The sequence below is a fragment of the Pseudorasbora parva genome, chromosome 2 (genome assembly GCF_024679245.1).
Source record: "Pseudorasbora parva isolate DD20220531a chromosome 2, ASM2467924v1, whole genome shotgun sequence".
Lineage (NCBI taxonomy): Eukaryota > Metazoa > Chordata > Actinopteri > Cypriniformes > Gobionidae > Pseudorasbora > Pseudorasbora parva.
In genome coordinates, this window is record NC_090173.1 from 35025155 (window position 1) to 35045148 (window position 19994).

General features: G+C 38.3%; 1 protein-coding gene across 6 annotated transcripts in view; it reads right to left on the reverse strand.

Annotated features, from left to right (window-relative positions):
• septin9a (septin 9a) overlaps positions 1-19994 on the reverse strand; it is an 87433-nt gene that overhangs the window by 13726 nt on the left and 53713 nt on the right. For 5 of the 6 annotated variants that reach the window (XM_067417857.1, XM_067417894.1, XM_067417866.1 and 2 more), the window contains one exon: positions 1332-1538. In XM_067417857.1, coding sequence (XP_067273958.1) covers positions 1332-1538 — 207 coding nt within the window. Of the gene's footprint in view, positions 1-1331; positions 1539-15307; positions 15346-19994 lie in introns of those variants that run through there. The other variant, XM_067417902.1, reaches the window with a different exon arrangement.

Genomic DNA, 19994 nt, shown 5'->3' on the forward strand with positions numbered 1-19994 from the left:
TAAGACAATTGGTTTTCCATGGTTAACCTTGTGTTCATAATCATTAACTCCAACCATAAAATCACAATTCACATCAAGAAAAACACATAAGTATACATAATTCTATGTTTTTTTTTATGTATTGTAACATTTTTAGTATCTGATCGTATACGTTTAGCGCCATCCTAGTATGGTGACACAAAATAAAACGTGGCACTTTTCTTAGCGGGTTAAATTGGAACTATAATGAATGGCGGAATAGCACTTCTGACAGTACTTTGACCTATTGATGGAAACGAGAGAGTGAAGGGGGGATTTGAAGGAGGATTTTTCAGGCGCGACTTTTTACTGCGGTGAGTCTAAGTACTCTGAGAAGTGCTATTCCGTCATACATTATAGTTCCATTTTAACCCGCTAAGAAAAGTGCCACGTTTTATTTTGTGTCACCATACTAGGTCGTTCAACTATTCGTGTAACTGTATTTAGATAGGGAAAACGTGGAGGTGTTTGGTCGCTTCTAATTTGATCTCTGTTTGGTTCCATAGTGAATGAACTGGGCTTAGTGTGCTAAGCTAAATGCTATCAGATCATCACCGCGCATCAGAGCGATTAAGTGCACACACTCAGACAAGAGGGGTATGTATCAACTCGTCTTAGTTAAGGGAATAACAGTTTAATATGAAAAAGTGGTGGAGTATCCCTTTAACTGGGAAATATTTCAGTCTCCTAAAGTATGCGGCCTGTCATGTATTGTTGACTTCTACATTTCTCTGAACGAAAACTAACAATAAATAATATTCTTTCGCTTCAGTAGATGTGAATCTATTGTAATTATGAACTGCATTGAAAAGACTAAAATACAAATGTTGATACACTGCAATAGCGCAGGCCTCATGAGCCATAAGAAGAAAAAAAAACATGAGCATGTGCACACTGGCAAAAACTACACTAACGTGTAAGAACAAACATAAAAATGCATATTGAACAACACAGTCTGACTTGTGGCATTTAATTGAGTATTGCTTATGACAGCCTGGGTGTATTTGCCTTGCGTAGGTGTGTGGTTGAAAGTGTTATGGAAAACTGAAGCTTTGATTACCGTAAGCTTGTTTTATTAAAGGTTGAAGTAATTAAATGCTTCTCTACAATTAGAATTTATGGCACTTTCACTTATTTATTTTTACCTCACCATATGCCTAAATTACAGAGCTCTTTTAATAGCAAAGTTATTATTAAAATTGCCAGTGTTGGGGAAAAAACACACAAAATCTGATTAAAATATAATTTAAAATGTCTAAAGCAGTTGAGTTATGAGAAATAACTGCCTACGGCTCCAGCCTCACACAACTCACCCACTACCATGATGTTGAGCTCAAATCCCTGTTTCATGGCCTTCCTCCTCATCTGCTCCAGGATGGCGTCAATGCCCACGTAGCTGAAGTCCACGCTGGGTTTCTCCAGGCATGTGGCTGGGGGCATCTCTTGTATAACCGACTCTGCCATGATGCTACTGCTGCTGCTGCTACTGCTGCTGCTGTAGCTGGAAATGACCTCTGACCCTGAGGACATGAAGAGAAGATGCAATGAGGAGCCATATGTCATGGGGTATTTCGTTTTAATCCTCATATGCACTCCACAGCAGTCAACAGCATTCAGGCTACAGTGTATTTTATAAGTCTGATTCAGACACTCTTGGAGAGAATGTGCTTCTACACAGTTTGATCATAGACATAATAAACAGGGACCTCATCTCCAGCTTGCAGCCAGTTAGCACATTTTTACTTCTCGAGTTATACAAATATACATTTATCTGAGGCTTATTATAGGGCCAAAAATGTTCTCATCTCTCTTCATTTGCATCCATCATGAGAAAATGCCCCATCTCCACATTATCTCCAGACATTATTTAGAGTACAACAATCTTATGACTCCTCAGTGATTGGATCGGTTTGGGATCCCACTAGACTACAACAGACGTCAAGGCACATTGTGTATAGATTATGATCAGATCGCTGAAACCAAATTTGATCTGAGACATATTTTGGCCACATTTAAAAGTTTAAATGCAAATGTGTTTTTATGAAGTGCATTCAGCTGCACATGTAATATGTAATAATGTTGCGCTGATGAATCGCATACACTACGTCACCTTGAAGAAATGTGAGAAATCACCTGGAATGCCTGAGGGAGTTATAATGACAGGACATTTTTAATGCATTCTAATGTCAATTCCAAACATGTTTCAGTTAACGCAACCTGCATGTAAGTAGAGCGAGACACATTGGATCTGGATAAGAAACTCATGTCAATTCCAGGTGAAAGGGTACCACAATGACAGTTGCTAATCTAGGTAATGTTTCAATGTACATTTGAAACCAAAAGAATTTCAACTAACCAATTCAAATGTTCTCCCCGTACACAAAATCATGTAACAGGAAATTCAAAAGACACTTCACATGAATTAAACAAATTCATTTGTCTAAAAAAAAACTCCCACCAGACTCCTTAGTGATAAAAAGACATGAACCTCTTCCTTTGTGTGAGAAACGCCCATATTTAGATACTCATGTAGCGATCAAAACACCATGCTAGCAGTTAAAGACATCCCTACAAGATGCAACAAAACTTCAACAGGAGTCAATGGAGCCCCGGAGTGTACCTCTTTAGCAGGCTCCATCACAAAGCCTGCGGCCCCATAGCGAGCCCCATGGATCAGCGAGTCCTTCCAGCAGACAAAGCAGTTAAAAATTCTTCAAGTCAGTAACTTGATCCACTGGCAGCTTCTCAGGGCTCGGTACAGTTATTCAGAAAGCCTGTCGGCTCCTCTCCACCCTGTCAGGGCGTCGAGCCAAAAGACCCACAGCCACTGGATTCCTCGCTTCACAAAAGACCCGCTCTTCCCCAGAGACTCTCCAATGTTACATTTAATTACAGGTACGCTATGACAACCAGCAGCACAAAAACTTGTTTTGAAAAGTAGCTGATACGATTAGAATGTGTTCACAAGATGACAAACATCGTTCTACTCACTGGTTCAGTCTTATGTCTCACCTTGACTGCGGGGAGGTGATGAAAGAGAAGAGTATCCATCTCTTTCAACAAAGAGAGTTGACAACAAAATATTCAAGTTATTTGCATAAAGTATGTGCATAAATACTATCATCGATTCAATGATATTGATGGACATATTAAAAAATTCTACACTATTTTGCCTAAATAAATAATTATGAAATAAAAAACGAAACTATAAAATGTAGATGCACAGATATTACAATTATGTCCAATAAGTAATCAATAAATAGCTTTTGTGTCTTTATAACTAAACGTATAAATAAATAAATAATACCTACATAAATGTGAAAATAGGTAAATAAATAGTTATGGGGGAAAAAACACTTTCATTTTGAGATTTGCCAAAGATTATATTTAAAGGAGTTATTACATTAGTATTTTTAAAGTGTCTGTCTGTGTCTGTGTCTGTGTCTGTGTCTGTGTCTGTGTCTGTGTTCACTTGGTTTGTTTGGTCCGGACAAAAAATAACATAAAAATAACATTTAGTCCTGTTCCATTTAGCGTTCACATTGGCATTTTAACACTGAGCTAAAAGGCATAGGGATATGCTCACAACCTGATTGGTCGGCTTTTGTTATGTATATTTCACGACTGAACTTTCCAACATCCAAAACAATGCTGTGTGCTGGGCTAAATGCACTTTCTGTATGTGCGTAGCCTACATATGATGGTATTTTGACCAGCTGAGAACTCGTGAAAAGCTTATAAAATGTGTTAAGGAATCAAAAAAAGAGGCAGGAATCCCTGCAAATGAAGATCTGCTTTGAGGAAACTCGGTTTCTGTTCAATGTGAACTGACAATGATAAAGTAAAAGTCTCTAACACCAGCCGATAACTGATATGGTACTGATAAATCGTTTCATCCAATGTCTTCAGTCAAATACAAAGTAAAAATAAGCTGACAGGTTTGCACTCTTTAGCTTCCTTTTGTCAGCGTAGACTGGAAACATAAAACCGCAAAGCCAGGGGAACAACTAAAACACCATCCCAGCATGGAAAGAGGCAAAGGGGAGCACTATGCACATCTCAACAACACTCTTACACTCACCTGAATGAGGAGAAGTGACGATTTGTGCTTAAACAGCTGAATTAGCTCTCTCTCTCTGCTCTGATTAAGCATTCTGGGAACAGATGGCAGGCATGTGGCAACAACACTTTTCCTATGAAAAAGGCTGTCTGAATAGAGAGTCATATTTCCCCACCAGTCTGTTTATACTGCAGTTACACTGCACTCGGTGAAGAGACACACAAAGCTTCCACTTCTAATGGCCAACAGACCACTTCACTTCCTCAGTTCATTTAAAACTGTTTGCATCCCCTCCTCCTTTCCATTTAGCCAGGTCAAGGCAAGAATCACCTTCTTCACATTCCACTGCTTGGGATCCACCCCAACATCCTCCTCATGGGTAAATACACATTGATGAATGCAGAGGTAAAGAACACTTTGGTGTTGGACTTCACAATGAGCCTAACATGAATACGTGTTGAAAAAGTCATCTCAAGCCCCTTTTTTGCCATTGTCAACAGAGGTTAAAGTGATACAAAGAAGCATCATAATGGCCCATGCTGAATTTAGACAAGGCCACTGTAAAAATAAAAAATAAAAACTCTCAAAGCGAACAGAAGACAGTTAGCAGAACAGTTTTTTTCTATTTATGCCTACTCCTGATTCAAGTGAAATGATCTTATATACAATACAACAGGCCTTTAAAGAATTTTTTTTACTGACTGTTGGCTGAACATCTGATGCATAAGGTACACAAAATGGGAAACACTTTCAAAGTTATCATTTGAATTCTACAGGATTTCTGAAAGACGTGTCACGTTCTTTAACAGTCCACCTAAAAACGAATGGCCAGACTTACAAAAGTAAGGGAAGTTCACGACACCTAATTAATAATTCATTAGATGCACGCTGGTCTATTATTGTAGGGAAATCGACTTTACATTTTCACACCCCTAAACATGACATGGAACAAAACAAATTCTGATGTGTTGCTTTACATGTTGGCCAGATGACATCTTGGGCGGTTCTTCGCCAACAAAATATGCAATGGAGTCCAGACCTTCTGCCGTTAGTCGGAAGTCCTGGGTATGCAAGACTAGTTCCATGTAAAACTTCAGGTGGAAAAAGGCATGTCTGGGCCAGAGAACTTGGCTCCATATTGTTTATTGTTTATTGTTTATTGACTTTATCAGCTTCATTATAGGTACCCAAAGACGTTTGTCGGAGGGGAACACTGAATTATTTTGCTGTTACAGTGAATTGTCAAAGCATATTTACTCAAGTTAAAATACAAGATTAAAAGAAAAGGAAGAATAAAATACTTAATAAAGGTATTGTTAGCTCCTAAAACCAGGAAGTATGAACATAAACAACAACAACAACAACAACAACAACAACAACATGTCCTTATATGACATATCACTTATGGTATTTAAAATGATTGCCCAAATATAACATTTAAATTGTACTGATTGCTAAGAATTTTATTAGGATTATATTCAATCTTTAATTAAAACTACTATTCGAATTTAACTACATTGCTTTTCTGGCCGTAAATGCAGTAAATCCATGAAAAATCCCAAACACATTTGTCCCTATCATACACCAGGCACAATGTGGTGCTAGGCACAACGAAAGTGTTTTTTGCTAATATCAACCCGACGCAGTTATCATTTTCAAAATTGAAACTGTGTACATAAATATACAAATACCTACGTCATAATGGTAATGAATATGCACTTTGATCGTTAAAGTAGGGCCCTAAAACTCACAATTATGACTATAACTATTCTTATCAGAGTGAAATATTCAAAATGCTCCGTAGATTTTGGCATATTCATTTCAAATAGCAACGATCCAGCCGAGGATTTTTAGGTACGTTTATTTCTGTTAGTGTCTGGGAATGTTAAACCACAAAAAAATCAACATTGATAATAAAAACTTAAAAAATATGTTTTATAAAATGTTTTAAAAACGTTTTAAACAAAATACTAAATTTAAATCAATATATTTTTTCATGTGAATGAGTAGGCACAATAATCACAATGATAGGCACTCACATCAGTTTAGAGCAAAAACTCTAGACACCATACATTAGTCAAAAGTCTTGTGGACACATAAAACTGTGTTTTGTGGCCTCAATTCAGTGACTTACATTTTTTGTTTTCAATAACCAAAAAATGTTATACTCTCAAAAATAAAAATATAAATGTACATACATGTTGCTCACATATTATGGTAGCCCAGTTGGTGCTGAATACAGTGTAATGACACTTTTGCTTTTAATGTTTATAAGCAACTGTAAAGCACAAATGTCAGAGCATATCAAAACTTCTAAAGGGCTCCAAATCTAACTCAGACCTTGAAGGGGTTAAATTATCTTACAAAATGGAGTTACTTTTAATCAAATTAATTAATGAAAATTAGCTATATTAATCACCACCACACTGAGAAATCACATGAAATCCAAACGCCAGTCAAATGAGTAAAGACAGCTGTCCGCCACTGCATTCAATCACGACTGTAGGAAAGTGCAGCTGTACCCTGAATGAGCAGAGATGATAAATTAGAAAAGATGATAAGATATAAAAATTATCTCGAGACATATGCTTACTTTAAATTTCTGTAAGGGAGAAAGGTTTTAATAACAGAAAACAAAGCATCGCAAGAAACTTCGGTCACACCGCTATTTTTGTCTCTGCAACGCCTGTCAGCAAAGCACATTTTCTCACCTGAGCATGTGGATATTTTTTTCCACAACATGAACCAAAATATAAACGATAACTATATACTGACTGGCGGTGCTTTATTAGCGTTCTTTCCCCATTCGCGCTGCTTGAGCTTATGATGCTATTGTTGTTTTTTTAATAGTTTTTCTTTACACATTGTTTAAGGTTTTAAAAGAAAACCTTCAGATATAAATGTAAGGTTGTTGTGTATATTGCCTAAACATAAGCTTGTTCAGAAATTATGACAAACTTAATGAATACAAAAATAACATCTCTTTCTCGTTAAACGTCATTTAAATAAACAAATATTCGAGTGTGTTTTTAATATTGTATAGGCCAAATATTGTAATACAATATTTTTTGAAAAATGCCCATCCCTAAAAAGTTTGGTGTCAGTAGATGGGAAGTCCCCCTGGCCTATACGGTTCTAGAAAAAAAGATTTACTTGCTGCCTTTAGCTGAATTTGGAAGAGACCCTCTTTGGCTCACAGTAATGTCCGGAATCTTAATACCCTCAAACAAGGAGAGAGCTCTACAATAGACGGAGGTCACTAAACAGCCCACCTGTATTGACAAAGGAATCTACAAACTGCACACAAATACTGGGTTTTACTTCACTAAACACACACAAGTCAAGCAATTGAAAACAGTGTTTCCCTTCATTTTAAAGGAACTGTGTTTCAGAGAAGAACTCGTCATGTCAGTTTGTTGAGTTTATCAAGAGCAGATTTCTTGGCAATAAACATACAACTTCTTCAGAACAGTTTTTGAAGAAATGTTTGCTTGTGACATTTTTTGTACCCATCTGATCTTGGTTCAGCTTTAACGTCTAATGGGATAAATGTATTAGCCATCACTGAAAAACATATTTAAAGCATCTAAACTCTCTGACAACAGGCAGAGCCACAACAGAAGAAACATGCTGACCTACAAACCTATGATTTCCCTTCATAGAGGACCATGTGACGTCTTTCCTGAGTGATATTGTGAAACTCGAAAAAGTAAACTGACCCCACAGACTGTCATACAGAATGGTAATCTATGCCAGTAAAAAGAGCTGTGAACACAGGTGCCTGCGCACATTCAGAGTGACCCCATAAATCTCCAGTACCATTAGCCCGAGTATTACAACCTTGCCATTTAGCAAAACAGCTGGAAGACATTAAAATCCTATTAACAGAAAGCAGAAAAAACCCTAAATAAAAGGCTAATATGTAATATTACGGCCTGCTTATGTAGATAATGTCCAGACAGAAATGTATTAGACAAATTGACCTTCAGTGTCTGGTTGCAAAAAAAAAAAATCCTTAGTATTTTGTCACTAAGGGTTATCTTAAAGGGATATTCACCCTGAATTAAAAATAAAGCCATCTTTTACTCACCATGCTGTTGATTCAATACCCTATGTCCTTATATCTTTTTCGGACCTCTGAAGCAGATATCTAAATAAATAGTCCTTCATGCGCTCCTTCCTATAATGGCAGTGAATAGCGACCAGGATAAAACATTACAACAATTATACAAAAGTATCACGCAATAATACAGTGAGATGTGCGCCATATATGGAAAGTGTTCAGGCGGCATACTATAAAGTTTTGCGTGAAAGAAACCTTATTATTCAGTCAAAACACTGAGCTCGGCCGTTACTCTGTGCCAGAACACTAGCCTGCTATGCCAGCCATGTAAATGGGCCAAACATACCCATAATTCAGGGTATGCAGGATTATTTCTTTTACATTTCAGATTATGATGTCTGAAAAAGATAGAAGGACATAGGACATTGGAACAACAGCAGTGTGAGTAAAACATGGCTTTACTTTCATTTCAGGATGAAATATCCCTTTAACTTAAGGGTCTGCAATAAATTAAAGGAACATTTTATTAAAATCTCAAAAAAAATGTTGTCATTCACTTGCCTTCATGTTAATTCCAATCCCATATGACTTTCAATGCATGACAACAATTAAAATGAAGGAATTAGAGCTGTAGCTTTTAAGAATCATAAAAGAAGCACACAGAAAAAGTCCATAAGACTTGTACATTACACAAGCAACTAGCTGAGCAACAGGCTGAAATAAATAAATAAACAAATAACTTATTTTGTGTTATACAGTAGAAAAAAAGTCATGGATTAGGAACAACATGGCCAAGTAAATTAGGTCTTTTTTTCATTTTCGGGTGAAGACATTATAAAGAAGGATCTTAAAGTGAGATCAAAGGCCGTAGTGAAAAAGCTTGCAACTCTCTCTCATTCCTGTGCGTCATCTCTTTGTGAACCGCTATGACGGACAGAGTGTCGACTGACAAGTTTTGGGGGCCTTCACCGCTAACAGACTCTACGCCTGAGGAGAAAACTGTTAGACGGGCCAACTGAACACTGAAACACCGTAAAACATTGTAAGGGTGAGAGGAGAGGTGAACACACAGTCCTGCCGCTGATGATTAGCGGTTTCCTGGATCGGGAATGCTGGAACCCCAAGACTTGTTTTTAACCAACATGGGATCTTATACAAATAGCGAATCTGTTTCCAAGCCAGCATCAGAAAAACATTTGACATTTTTGACATAATGAGAACCAAATCACAGTTCCTGCCATTACAAACAACACAAGCATCTATTATGATCATCAGTGAGAATTCAACTACATTTTACATGCTTTTTTTTTAATGAGCCATATCTCAGTGGTTAGTTAAAAACAATCCAACAAGACCCCAAGAAATTACAGTCTCAGTGGACGAAAACAGTGAACGAACTTTCCAGCTGAAACTGAAGAGTTGGACGGTATTAGTCCACTCTCTGTTTTCAATTACAGGCAAAAAAAAACAAAACAAAACATCTTTCATCTAACACTGTCTCCAAGCATGCAATAGCTTTGTAAATAGAAGCCAGTGACTCTGCAGTAAAAAGAGTAAGAAGAGTGGAAGTCACGCTGAACGATTATTCCTCTCAGCCTGAGGTAAAGGTTGCAAATCACAGAATGTGTCAAAGGTGGGACACTTGTAAAGTAGACCCAGAGGATTTGATTTGCAAGAGTGTAAAGAGGAAGAAACAGCCTAATCCCAGTCTAAGGTGAATCGGTGGGTGTTCAGATCAGACCACAAATCAAAATGTAGCAACTTCCTGTTTGGGCCATCGCAAATTGATGCCACATTGAGCAGCCTTCTAACCGTCCAAACAAACATTATATTTAGTCATAATAGATGTACGGAGAAAAATAACAGTCTCTTTAGTAAGGATGCAATGATATTAAAATTCTGATAAGCTGAAAATTATTTTTTATGTTATGTGCAGAAATATAAATAGCTAATAACAAATGTGACACTATTTATACATTATACATTTATAATTTTTTAATGTCATAAGTGATTGTAGACATTGCATTACAAATCTGTATTATGTAAAATTAATATTTAAGATTTTCTGAAATATTATAATTCTAAAGCTTTAATTATTATTATTGATTTTAAATATAAAAAAAGACAACATTTTGGGTCATTAAGAAATTATGGATAAATATTTATTTATTTATTTTAGACACATACTGATCATAAGTGGCAGTAAAATACATGCTACAAAATGATTTTAAATTATTGTTATTTTCACTTTTCTATTCATCAAATACCCCTGAAAAATCCACAAAAGGAGCAAAACTGTTTTCAACATTGATAAAAATAAGAAATGCCTCTTGAGCATATAATCATTCTATTAAAGCAGCACTAGGTAACTTTTCAACCTTCATAATATATTTTTTAAGACTCTTGTGATGATAAATCGACTTACAATAGGTTGAATGACACGTCTGCCATAGCTTGATGTGGTCTGTATCGTTTTTAATCGTACTTTTAAACTTCGGGTTTCGGGTAGTAACCCGAGAAAAAAAAGAACTACAAAATTCGACTGCTTTACGGCATATACGTCACTTCCACCAACACCCACACTTCCTTAAATTCGGATGTGCGAGCCCAACTTTGTTCGTCGGATAATATAGTCATGTCTGAAGCAGCACAAATAAGAAAGAAAAGGTTTTGTTGGAGGAAAGCAATAAGAGGAAACGAAAAAGTGATGGGATTAAAGGCAGGACGAGGACCAGCGTTTGCTCGTTGGCGTGAGCTGAAGGAGGCGTGCCCGACCGATGCTGTCCTGCTTGTTATGGTGATTACCTACCACGCAAACATTGAACTGAAGTATCATATAGATTCTGTAAAACGCTAACCAATAGACTACTATAATGACGCTGGCTTGTAAACGTGAGCATCGCGATTATTTGGCGTTTGAAAAAAATAAAACCCATGAAATTATATTCATATGACATGCTGAAACATATGCCACTGACTGTAACGTTACCTGGGATGAAGACATTTCATATGCGACGCCAGAAGAACACCTGCATGTGAACTCCTCTTGCAGTTTTCAGGGGAACTGTTAGTGTTGCACCAACCCGCGGCTCCACTTTTATGAAGTTATTTGGCCCGCCCCGCACCACTGTATATATTTTTACAACCCGCCCCGCACCCACGACCATTAAATAGACATACAGGGTCCGACTCCGCGGGTTATGAGACGACCCACGCATCACTTGTTCAGGGCTATCAGGGTTGTCATGTCAACAAATGCACGCGCGATGGCATCCCCTGTTGTAGGATGACAGAGCTTACGACAGTATTTGAGGACATTATTTTTTCCAAACTGTAGGGAGACCCCGAGAGCAAAAGTTGCCAAGTGCTACTATTTGCAATCATGGATATAAATAACATTTTAAAATATAATAAAGTAGAAAATAGTTATTTTAATTTGTACTATTTTCCAATATATATATAAAATCTTTTTATAATGAATATATTGATATATAATCTTTTTTTATTTTTTATCAATTTATTAATTTTTTGATCAAATGCAGCCTTGGTGAGCATAAGACACTTTCAAAAACATTTAAAAAATAGATCTAATGCCAAACTTTTAAACAGTAGTGTAGCCCCAAATCCAATATTGACATATGGATCAATCAAAATGGCATCTAGTTGATAACCAGTATGGTAACTATATGGCACATGTCTGGCCTTTATAGTCTTAACTGCACCTGTATCTTTTGCCGAAATCATGCAGCCACTTTAATGGCGAGGAACCCCGGATGACCAGGCAGACATGAGCTGTATAACACAAACATACATTTAAAATATGCAATATAACTCCAGCAGATATGACATTTCCTGTGAGTTCTGGGAAAATGGTCACAAACTCTTTCAATGTGTCTGTTCTGTTCTTCTCTTTACACATTCCCCCACATATGATTAAAAAAGGGGAATATAGTTCATTTATCTGTCATCTTGACAAGATAAATCCAGTCAAAAGGTACCATTACTGTTTCAAAGACTGAGAAAATATAGGCATTACTCAGGGGAGCAATCACATTACTACAACCTTTCTCAATCTTTCTTAGAAGTAAAAGACTCCAGAAGAAAAAAAAACTAAGTACTGCATAGAATAAGCCTGAGGACATGCATTATGCAAGAACATGCATACAATTTAAGATTATGATTAAGCTCCGGCAAACTACAAAAGACACCCAGACCCAGAGGCAAGATCCAGCCAGTTAGAAAGTTACAGAATGACTCTAGCAAGGTCAGGAAGATCAACAACTCGACACACAAGAGAGAGGGAGAAGGACAAAAGGAAAGAGGGAATAGGCAAACTTCTGGCCCCCTGCAGAGAGTGATTCAATGCAGAAGGGAAATTGATGTTAACTCTACACAAACACGGAGTGCAAGACTCGTAGTGTTTGTGTAGGTGTGATGACCGCTTATTCAGCGCTGGGCCGGAGAAGGTGACCTGTGAAGCGCAGGGTTGTAAAAGCAGATGGTGATGCACACAATGGAAAAATGTCTGGAAGTGAGGAATATCGTACTCCCAAACTGGCAAAGCACAGCAGAAGTGTAAGTGAGCGATAAGGATGGTGTGAAAAACAATATGGAAGAGGAAGCGGTCTGCTCATCAAGTTTTACATTGAAAAAAACTGAAATGAAAATAAATGTGACTTGGCTAACAAGCTCACCAACTCCTTATGTTGTTATAGTACGTACTGCAAACTTTCCCGACTGCCAAAACATTCATGTGCAAAGAGGAAATGTTCTGCCAACAAGCTTTTAGTTGAAATGAAGTCACTTGCAATCCATTCCTAGACACGAGCCACCTGTACAGCATAGCTGGAGTGATAGCGCCTTTGGAAATATGGTCCTGGCATTCTTACAGTAGTCCCAAGAAGATAAAGTGTATCTTTGGAACGACCAGAATGACCTTTGGAAGATTCATGGATCTGACTTCAAGGTGAAAGAACCAACAACCAGAAGAAACGCAACATCTGGGAATCAGGGCAAAACTGATAAGCGCGCAGTGACATAACTTCTACAATGCGGACAATCAGTGAAGATCACATGAGAGATAAGATGAGAGATAGAAAGAATGCAATTGTGAATGCTTTTCCTCAGCATGCTTCAGCTCTCAGGCAAACAGAAATTCTAGTAGCAAAAAGGCCTTTTACATTCAGTATCAGTTCTTCAGAATCCACTCAATGGAGTTTCCTGTACTGTACACTATCTGTATCGAGATCAATGAACACTCACACATAGTTGAGCGATTAAATGAGTCATATGATTGCCCAAATATGCTCAGAAAATATCTTGATTGGAGTTGTTGATCCTTGAAATGGGTCTCATGACCAACGTGATCATGAACAGACTGGAAAGGTAAGTTACTGTTTATGAAAAATGTATGTTTACTTAAGCATAAATAGCCACTGGCGACATTTAAAGTTTTTCCTGAAAGCTGTTTGAATAATTCAGTCATAATGATGGTAAACACGATTCATTTGTTCACAGGAATAAACATTTTTAAGAGTCTTAAAAAACGATAATTATAGTTTATGAAAATCCCTGGCATGAATTCCATTCCTTGCCACCCGTTAAACCATCTGATATACTTTGCATTGCAAATCAATACTGGTTATACACAGACACTAGCAGTGCCTCATAAAAGCATAAGTGTCAAACTAATGTGCCTGGCGGGTGTTTATGACACTTAAACGCCACTGCTCACCCTTACCACACAACAGACAAAACAGAGGTCCAGGGCAGCCATGCTCCATTACTGCCAAAGACCAAAGAGTTCAGTGCTAGCAGACATATACAAGAAAGTGGAAGCATACACACTATGAAAATTCCCAACAAACACAATTATGGAAAACATTTGCATCCCACAAGAAGTCCTGTGGAGTTTTCAGTGGAAGTGGGCAGAAACCCTCAGAGGTCTGCAGCCCGGGTTTGGGAGCGTATGTTGACTGTATAAATAGAGAAAGGCCGGCGAGAAGTTTGAAATGACTCATCAAAATGAGGAGATTCTCCCAGCTTATGAACAAAATGTTCTGTAGGAAAGGCAAAAAAATGTGGTTTCACTTTGTTAGTATTGAACATATCTGGCTTTCAACAGATCTAATAGTCTTTGACATGCTATAAAAGACAGCCTGTAATAAGACATACAGACTGTGTTAATGATACAGTGGCCTAAACCATTTATTTTTGGTGACTTAATTTCTAAAGCTAAATGGCTGGATGTTAAACCTGTTGACAGCAGGATCGAACGTTGGCTTTGTAGTTACTTCAGCAAAATTATTTTCAAGTTTTTAACATTTTAAAGAACAGTGACAAGTCTGTGAAAGTTTCATGGGTGGCAACTGAAATGGGCTGAAGGAAACAGACTCTCATAAATGAACAAACAGATCATGACATGGACATGACCAGGATAGAGAGGAAGAAAGTTGTGTGGCTTTCTTCCTGGTCTCCTGCAGGATGTGGGGTAGGCAGACACATAAACGACACGTTGAGAAAGTCACTGTTGTAAGTGCAATAGCAATAAATAAAATAAATAAAAAGAGAAAGATCAATGAAGGTCAGATCTGAACTAAAGGGTGAGATGACGCAAATACAAATAAGTAGATTGAAAAAAAAAAAAAAATCTTTCATTTATGTTGAAATAAAACTATAGGAAAAGTTTGAAAGGGAGGCTTTGAGGAGGTAAAATTATACGGGACAAGAGTGTCTGGGTCTCATGCAACCCTGTAACCTGCACACTTTTAATTACAAGGCCAAGAGAGAAGGTGCAGACAGGGAGAAAAGGATGAAAAAGGAGAGCGGAACAGGCAAACACGCCCCCTCTGCAAACTCACAGATGCTTTAGGAGACCTAATAAATCTTCCCTGCTCAGAACTTTCCAACTTAAACATCCGTGAAGCTCTAACATGGAAAACAGGCAGTCTCTGTTAACATGGACAAATCATACTTACACAGACATGTATTTACAGACTCACACACAGAAGTTCAACTTGAGCTGAACTAAACTTTTCTACACTGTTAGTTAACGCTTGTAAAGAAGCAAAGTGCCAGCAGGCAGCAATAGACAACCAAAATAGGAGCGATTACATGAAGGAAAAGGAAAAAGAGAGGAAGAAAGAGTGAAAAGTGTGTTGACCTACCCTCCTGCTCGTCCCTGCTCAGGCTCAAACCTCCAGTGTGAGCCTCAGCTGGAGGCTCTGGGCTTCTCTCTGACTCCACCCATACAGTGTCATGTGACACTAACTTACCACACCCCTCTCCAAATCCACAGAACTCGGTGAAAAGAGATGGCCAGAGGAAAGAGAAAGAGGGAGAGAGAGAGCAGGAGGTCTATCTGCCTGACAAACTCACATGCACAAAGCTTAGTGGCTGGTTAACTGTCTATCCCTAGTACTAAACTGTGAGAAAACAGAGCAGGCTCAGAGTGTGGACTGTCCAGCACCAGTGATTTATGAGCTCTGAATTACCTGAGCCCTTTTGTTCTTCCAACAGGAAGAATTTCTGAGATCTCTATTGAGGGCGAATGTGTTGCATTACAATGACAAAGTTAAGGGGGGGGGGGGGGGGGGGGGGGGGGGTGAAATGCTGTTTCATGCATACTGAGCTTTTTACACTGTTAACGACTTGGATTCCCATCCTAAACATAGACAAAGTTTCAAAAACTAATGCTGGACGTTTGATGGAGTATTTCTGTGTTAAAAATACTCCTTTCGGTTTCTCACAAGTTTCTGAGAGTTTTTTTTTTGAGTATGGGTCGGCTTGACGTTAACAGAGCGGAAGGTCCTTGTATGGGCCGTACGGGCTCTTCTCCCGGTAGGGTGCGCGCGCGCGTGACTAGAGCGAGAGAGGAAATGCACGCCCATAAACACTCTCTCAGCTGCAGATCCAGTCGTCCGTGAACACTTATGTCGTTATAGACCGCGCTGCGCTCCACTTTATTCCTATGAGTGACATCAAGCGTCTTCAACGCTTCAGCACAGCATTCCGGGAAGGCAGCGCTGCATTTGAACCGATTTGAATGCAGAAATGATGGGAAGCGTTACAACATCGCTTTAGTCGCGTCGCAAAGTGGATCTCCATGCCACTGCTGTCACAGGACTTCACCAAATCATACCAAAGAAGTGTGTTTTTGACGGAGCGGTCCCAGCGATAAAGGTTCGGTCCTGCTTTGGAAGCAGCCGGTGAGTAAAACTGCTTCAAATGTCTGTGCTGTTGGCTATCGTCGCGTGAGTAAACATCAGTAAACGACACGATCGCGTGCTTCGCCATTCAAATGCGCTAACGGTTACTCCATTGCTGTTCTCTGTATAACGTTACACTAGTCTGACGTGCAAAACCGTTTCGCTTGCTACTGCTAAGGTTTATTCGCATACAACAGTCCATAAACCGAATCATGTCCTCATAAACTGCGAGTAAACACACACAAATGTTGACAGGCCACTAAATACAGTACATACCACAGAGACGGACGTCCTGCTGTTACTGTTTCTCCTGCTCAATTTATTACAGAAAAAATCTGATCTCCGAATCTGATCCTGCTTCTCAATCAGCTCCCTAGTTCACTAGTCAAGGCACTGATTAGGACATAAGTCAATGGGCTGACTCCCTGATCAGTGCCCTGACAACTGAACTAGGAAGCAGATTGAGACGCACCCTGATTCTGGATCAATAGCCATGGGTTTCTCCACGCTTGAGGACGTCACCGCTTTGTTCACGATCGATCGTCATTCTTTAGCTCCGCCCACACGATACGCCTCCAGCCGCTCGTTTTTTTCGGGAAAGACTCGGTACAGCCTATATTTCTTTTATAAATATAACAAAACTAAAGACTTTTCAGAGATATGAAGGATGCAATACTACTCTATAGGTACTCAAGATTGACATGAGATTTACTGAAACTGAGTGTTTCACCCCCCCTTTAAGACACCCACCCTGATTTGCAAGAAAGTACTCTGGTATTAAAAAAGATATTTTATATATATATAATCTCAATTTATGTCATGACTTATGAAATTAATCCTAAAACTATGTCAGTACTTGCCCTATTTGAGACTAATCAAATTTCTTGAAGCGCAACATCCCAATACTAATAAAAGCATTTTCACTATAGTGATCTCAGACTTTTGGCCCTATCTTTTTCAGTTTCTCCAAACTCCAAATCCAAACCAAGAGGGAAAAAACACATGCTTTCAATCACAAAGAGCGATCAGTGTCCCAAAATCAAAAGCAGATCTCACATCACTCCCGCAGAGTGTTTAGATGAAAAGCTGCACCTTAACCTTTACAGAAAACATCATCAGCATACAGGGAGGATTAGGATACATCATCGGAATCATTAAGCCCACCTGTCCGCTTTTTATTCACCTACGTCTGAAATATTGCTGTGCATGCGTGTTTCATGTCTAGTCTTTGCTGCAAATAAGAGTTGTATTTTCGAGGGAAGACTCGAAAATGACTAATAACATTGTTTACATTATTGAATTAGACGTGCCAGATAACTGCGGTCATTCCAAACATGTCCCATGAAAGTGAACAGGGAGCACTCATGGCAACTGATGCAGGGCGTCATAAATCACAGGCCAGGGCTCTTGACAACAGCCCACTTCCCTTCTTTCACGTGCCAGAAGGGGGGTTCAAGTTTGAACAGCACTTTTATTAACTCGGAGCAAAAATAAACCCTTCCGATGTTTGGCTGATTTTATAACAAATTTCAAGAGCCAGCATACACTGTTCTCTCAGGGCAAATCCTTCACTCATTGCATCTCTGGACTTTTCCAGGAAGCCTGCTTTCTGCTTTACTTCTGAAATGCTTGTGAAAGTAGCAAACTCTGTATTTAAAGGGAGACCGCATACTGGATAATTCTCTTAAACCTGTGATTAGAACAGCATAGACATTTGCTTAATTGCTTGAGCATTTCCCCCAAATGAAAAAAAGAAACTTACTCCATTTTTTAAGTTTTCAAAAGATGCCCTTTTTGTAAGAATCCTGTGAGATCTGCTCCTCTCTTCCAACATCAGCCAGCAGGAGATCTTGCTGACATGTACCCATCATATATTGATAACCGTTCGAGCTCATCTAATCGCCAATGTTTCTGTCAGAGGAAGAGCATCTACTGACTGACTTTGACTGCGTTCCATATTCAGTTTCTGGAAAGCCCTGTGTGCAGATGTTAGAAGAAGAGAAAGAAGCTGGAGTGGAGAGACCCTCGCTAGGAGGTCTTACAGCAGATAAACAATGGAGCTGTGCCATCTTTGTTCCCCAGTGCTGAGAAAAAGGGGATGATTTATTCCTCGGTAAAACTAATGCAAACCAGTCGTCTCAAGGCTTAATTTTTTACAGTGGTCACGTACAGAGTTTCAGCGGTTGTGAGTGTGTGTAATACAAGAAAGCACTAGATATTGTTATGAGCCAAACACCTCATACAGCACATAGAGGAGCAACTTTCATTATAAATTAGCTGAATTCTAGCCAGTGACAAAAATGTCAATTAGAAAATTTTCAGTCTATAATCTCATGCTTTTTGGGTTTTCATTTGTAGTTCAGAAACATGATTACTCTTGAGCTGCTAGTTTGCCTCAATGGAATATTATTAACCAGATTTAATGAGCTACATCCATCTGCTCAAATGTTATTCATTTGCATCTTTGTAGCAGCAGAAACTAAAACCCCAGTCCATATAAAACAAACAAGATTTTGGAATCAGATCATTATTAGATCATGATTTGGCACCAATTACTCACTCACATCAGGGTCCCAGTGGTTAATTTAGATTTCTTCCTACTTAAACCACAAGAGTAAACAGAGAGAGCTATTACTTTATATAAAGTCAAACAGTCTTAGATAACCATAAACCATTTTGCATTAGATTACTGGGTCTGCTGGGAGCTGTGCAGAGAAATAAGTCCATAGGTATTACTATTGGAAAGGTATGAATAGATGTTAAACAAAAAAAAAGGGATTTTTACCAGAAGTTTTGCCAGGTTTCTGAAATCTTTGAAAGATTTTTAATTCTTTTAACTCTAACTTTTATAACTTTTATTTTTCGACAGAGATGAATTCCAATTTCTTTTGTGTTTTCTGCATAGTGTTAGCAAAAGTAAAAAAAAAAATCCACAAGTTTACTGTGGAGTCTTCGATTTTATATTCACATCAAAATAAAACAAAACTGTGGTTTAGTCAGATGGCTATTCTGGTCTAAATGGGCAGTTCTTGACAAATTGAACTTAACTAGATTTTTCATAATCATTTAGTTATATAGTTTATATATGTATTTAAACTGGGCCATTAATTTAGTAGAAAAGTGAAATTATTTTTTAATTTGGTGCCTACTAGACTGAGAAAAGACAGAAAATGCATTGTCGTCTCATGGGGATAAAAGACAACAATTCCCAGAATGCACTTGCTTTGCTGCCCTACGAGGCCACTCCCAAAGCCACTGCTACTGGATCACTTTCCCACCACGTTCATTTTCATAAAATCAGTTCAGTTAGAAAACAGACACTACAATAAAAAAAACTGAACATGTCTGTTCAATATAATGTGATTTAGCCGCTGAGCGGGAGTCAGATTACATTCATCGTGATGAGAGCTGAGTTAAGCGCGGCCACAGCATACATACACGGCCCGTGTTCAGTCTGATGCTTTTTCAGTTCATGCCTTTGGAAGCTTAACTTAAATTTAAGAAGTTGAAACACTCACTTTGCTCTGCACCAAAGACAACAACGAGATTTGATGCCTACATTTAAATGTAGCCTTTATGGCAAAAGCAAAAAAAAAATTAATATCAGACATTTATCAGTTATCATTTTTAAAATTCAAAACAATCA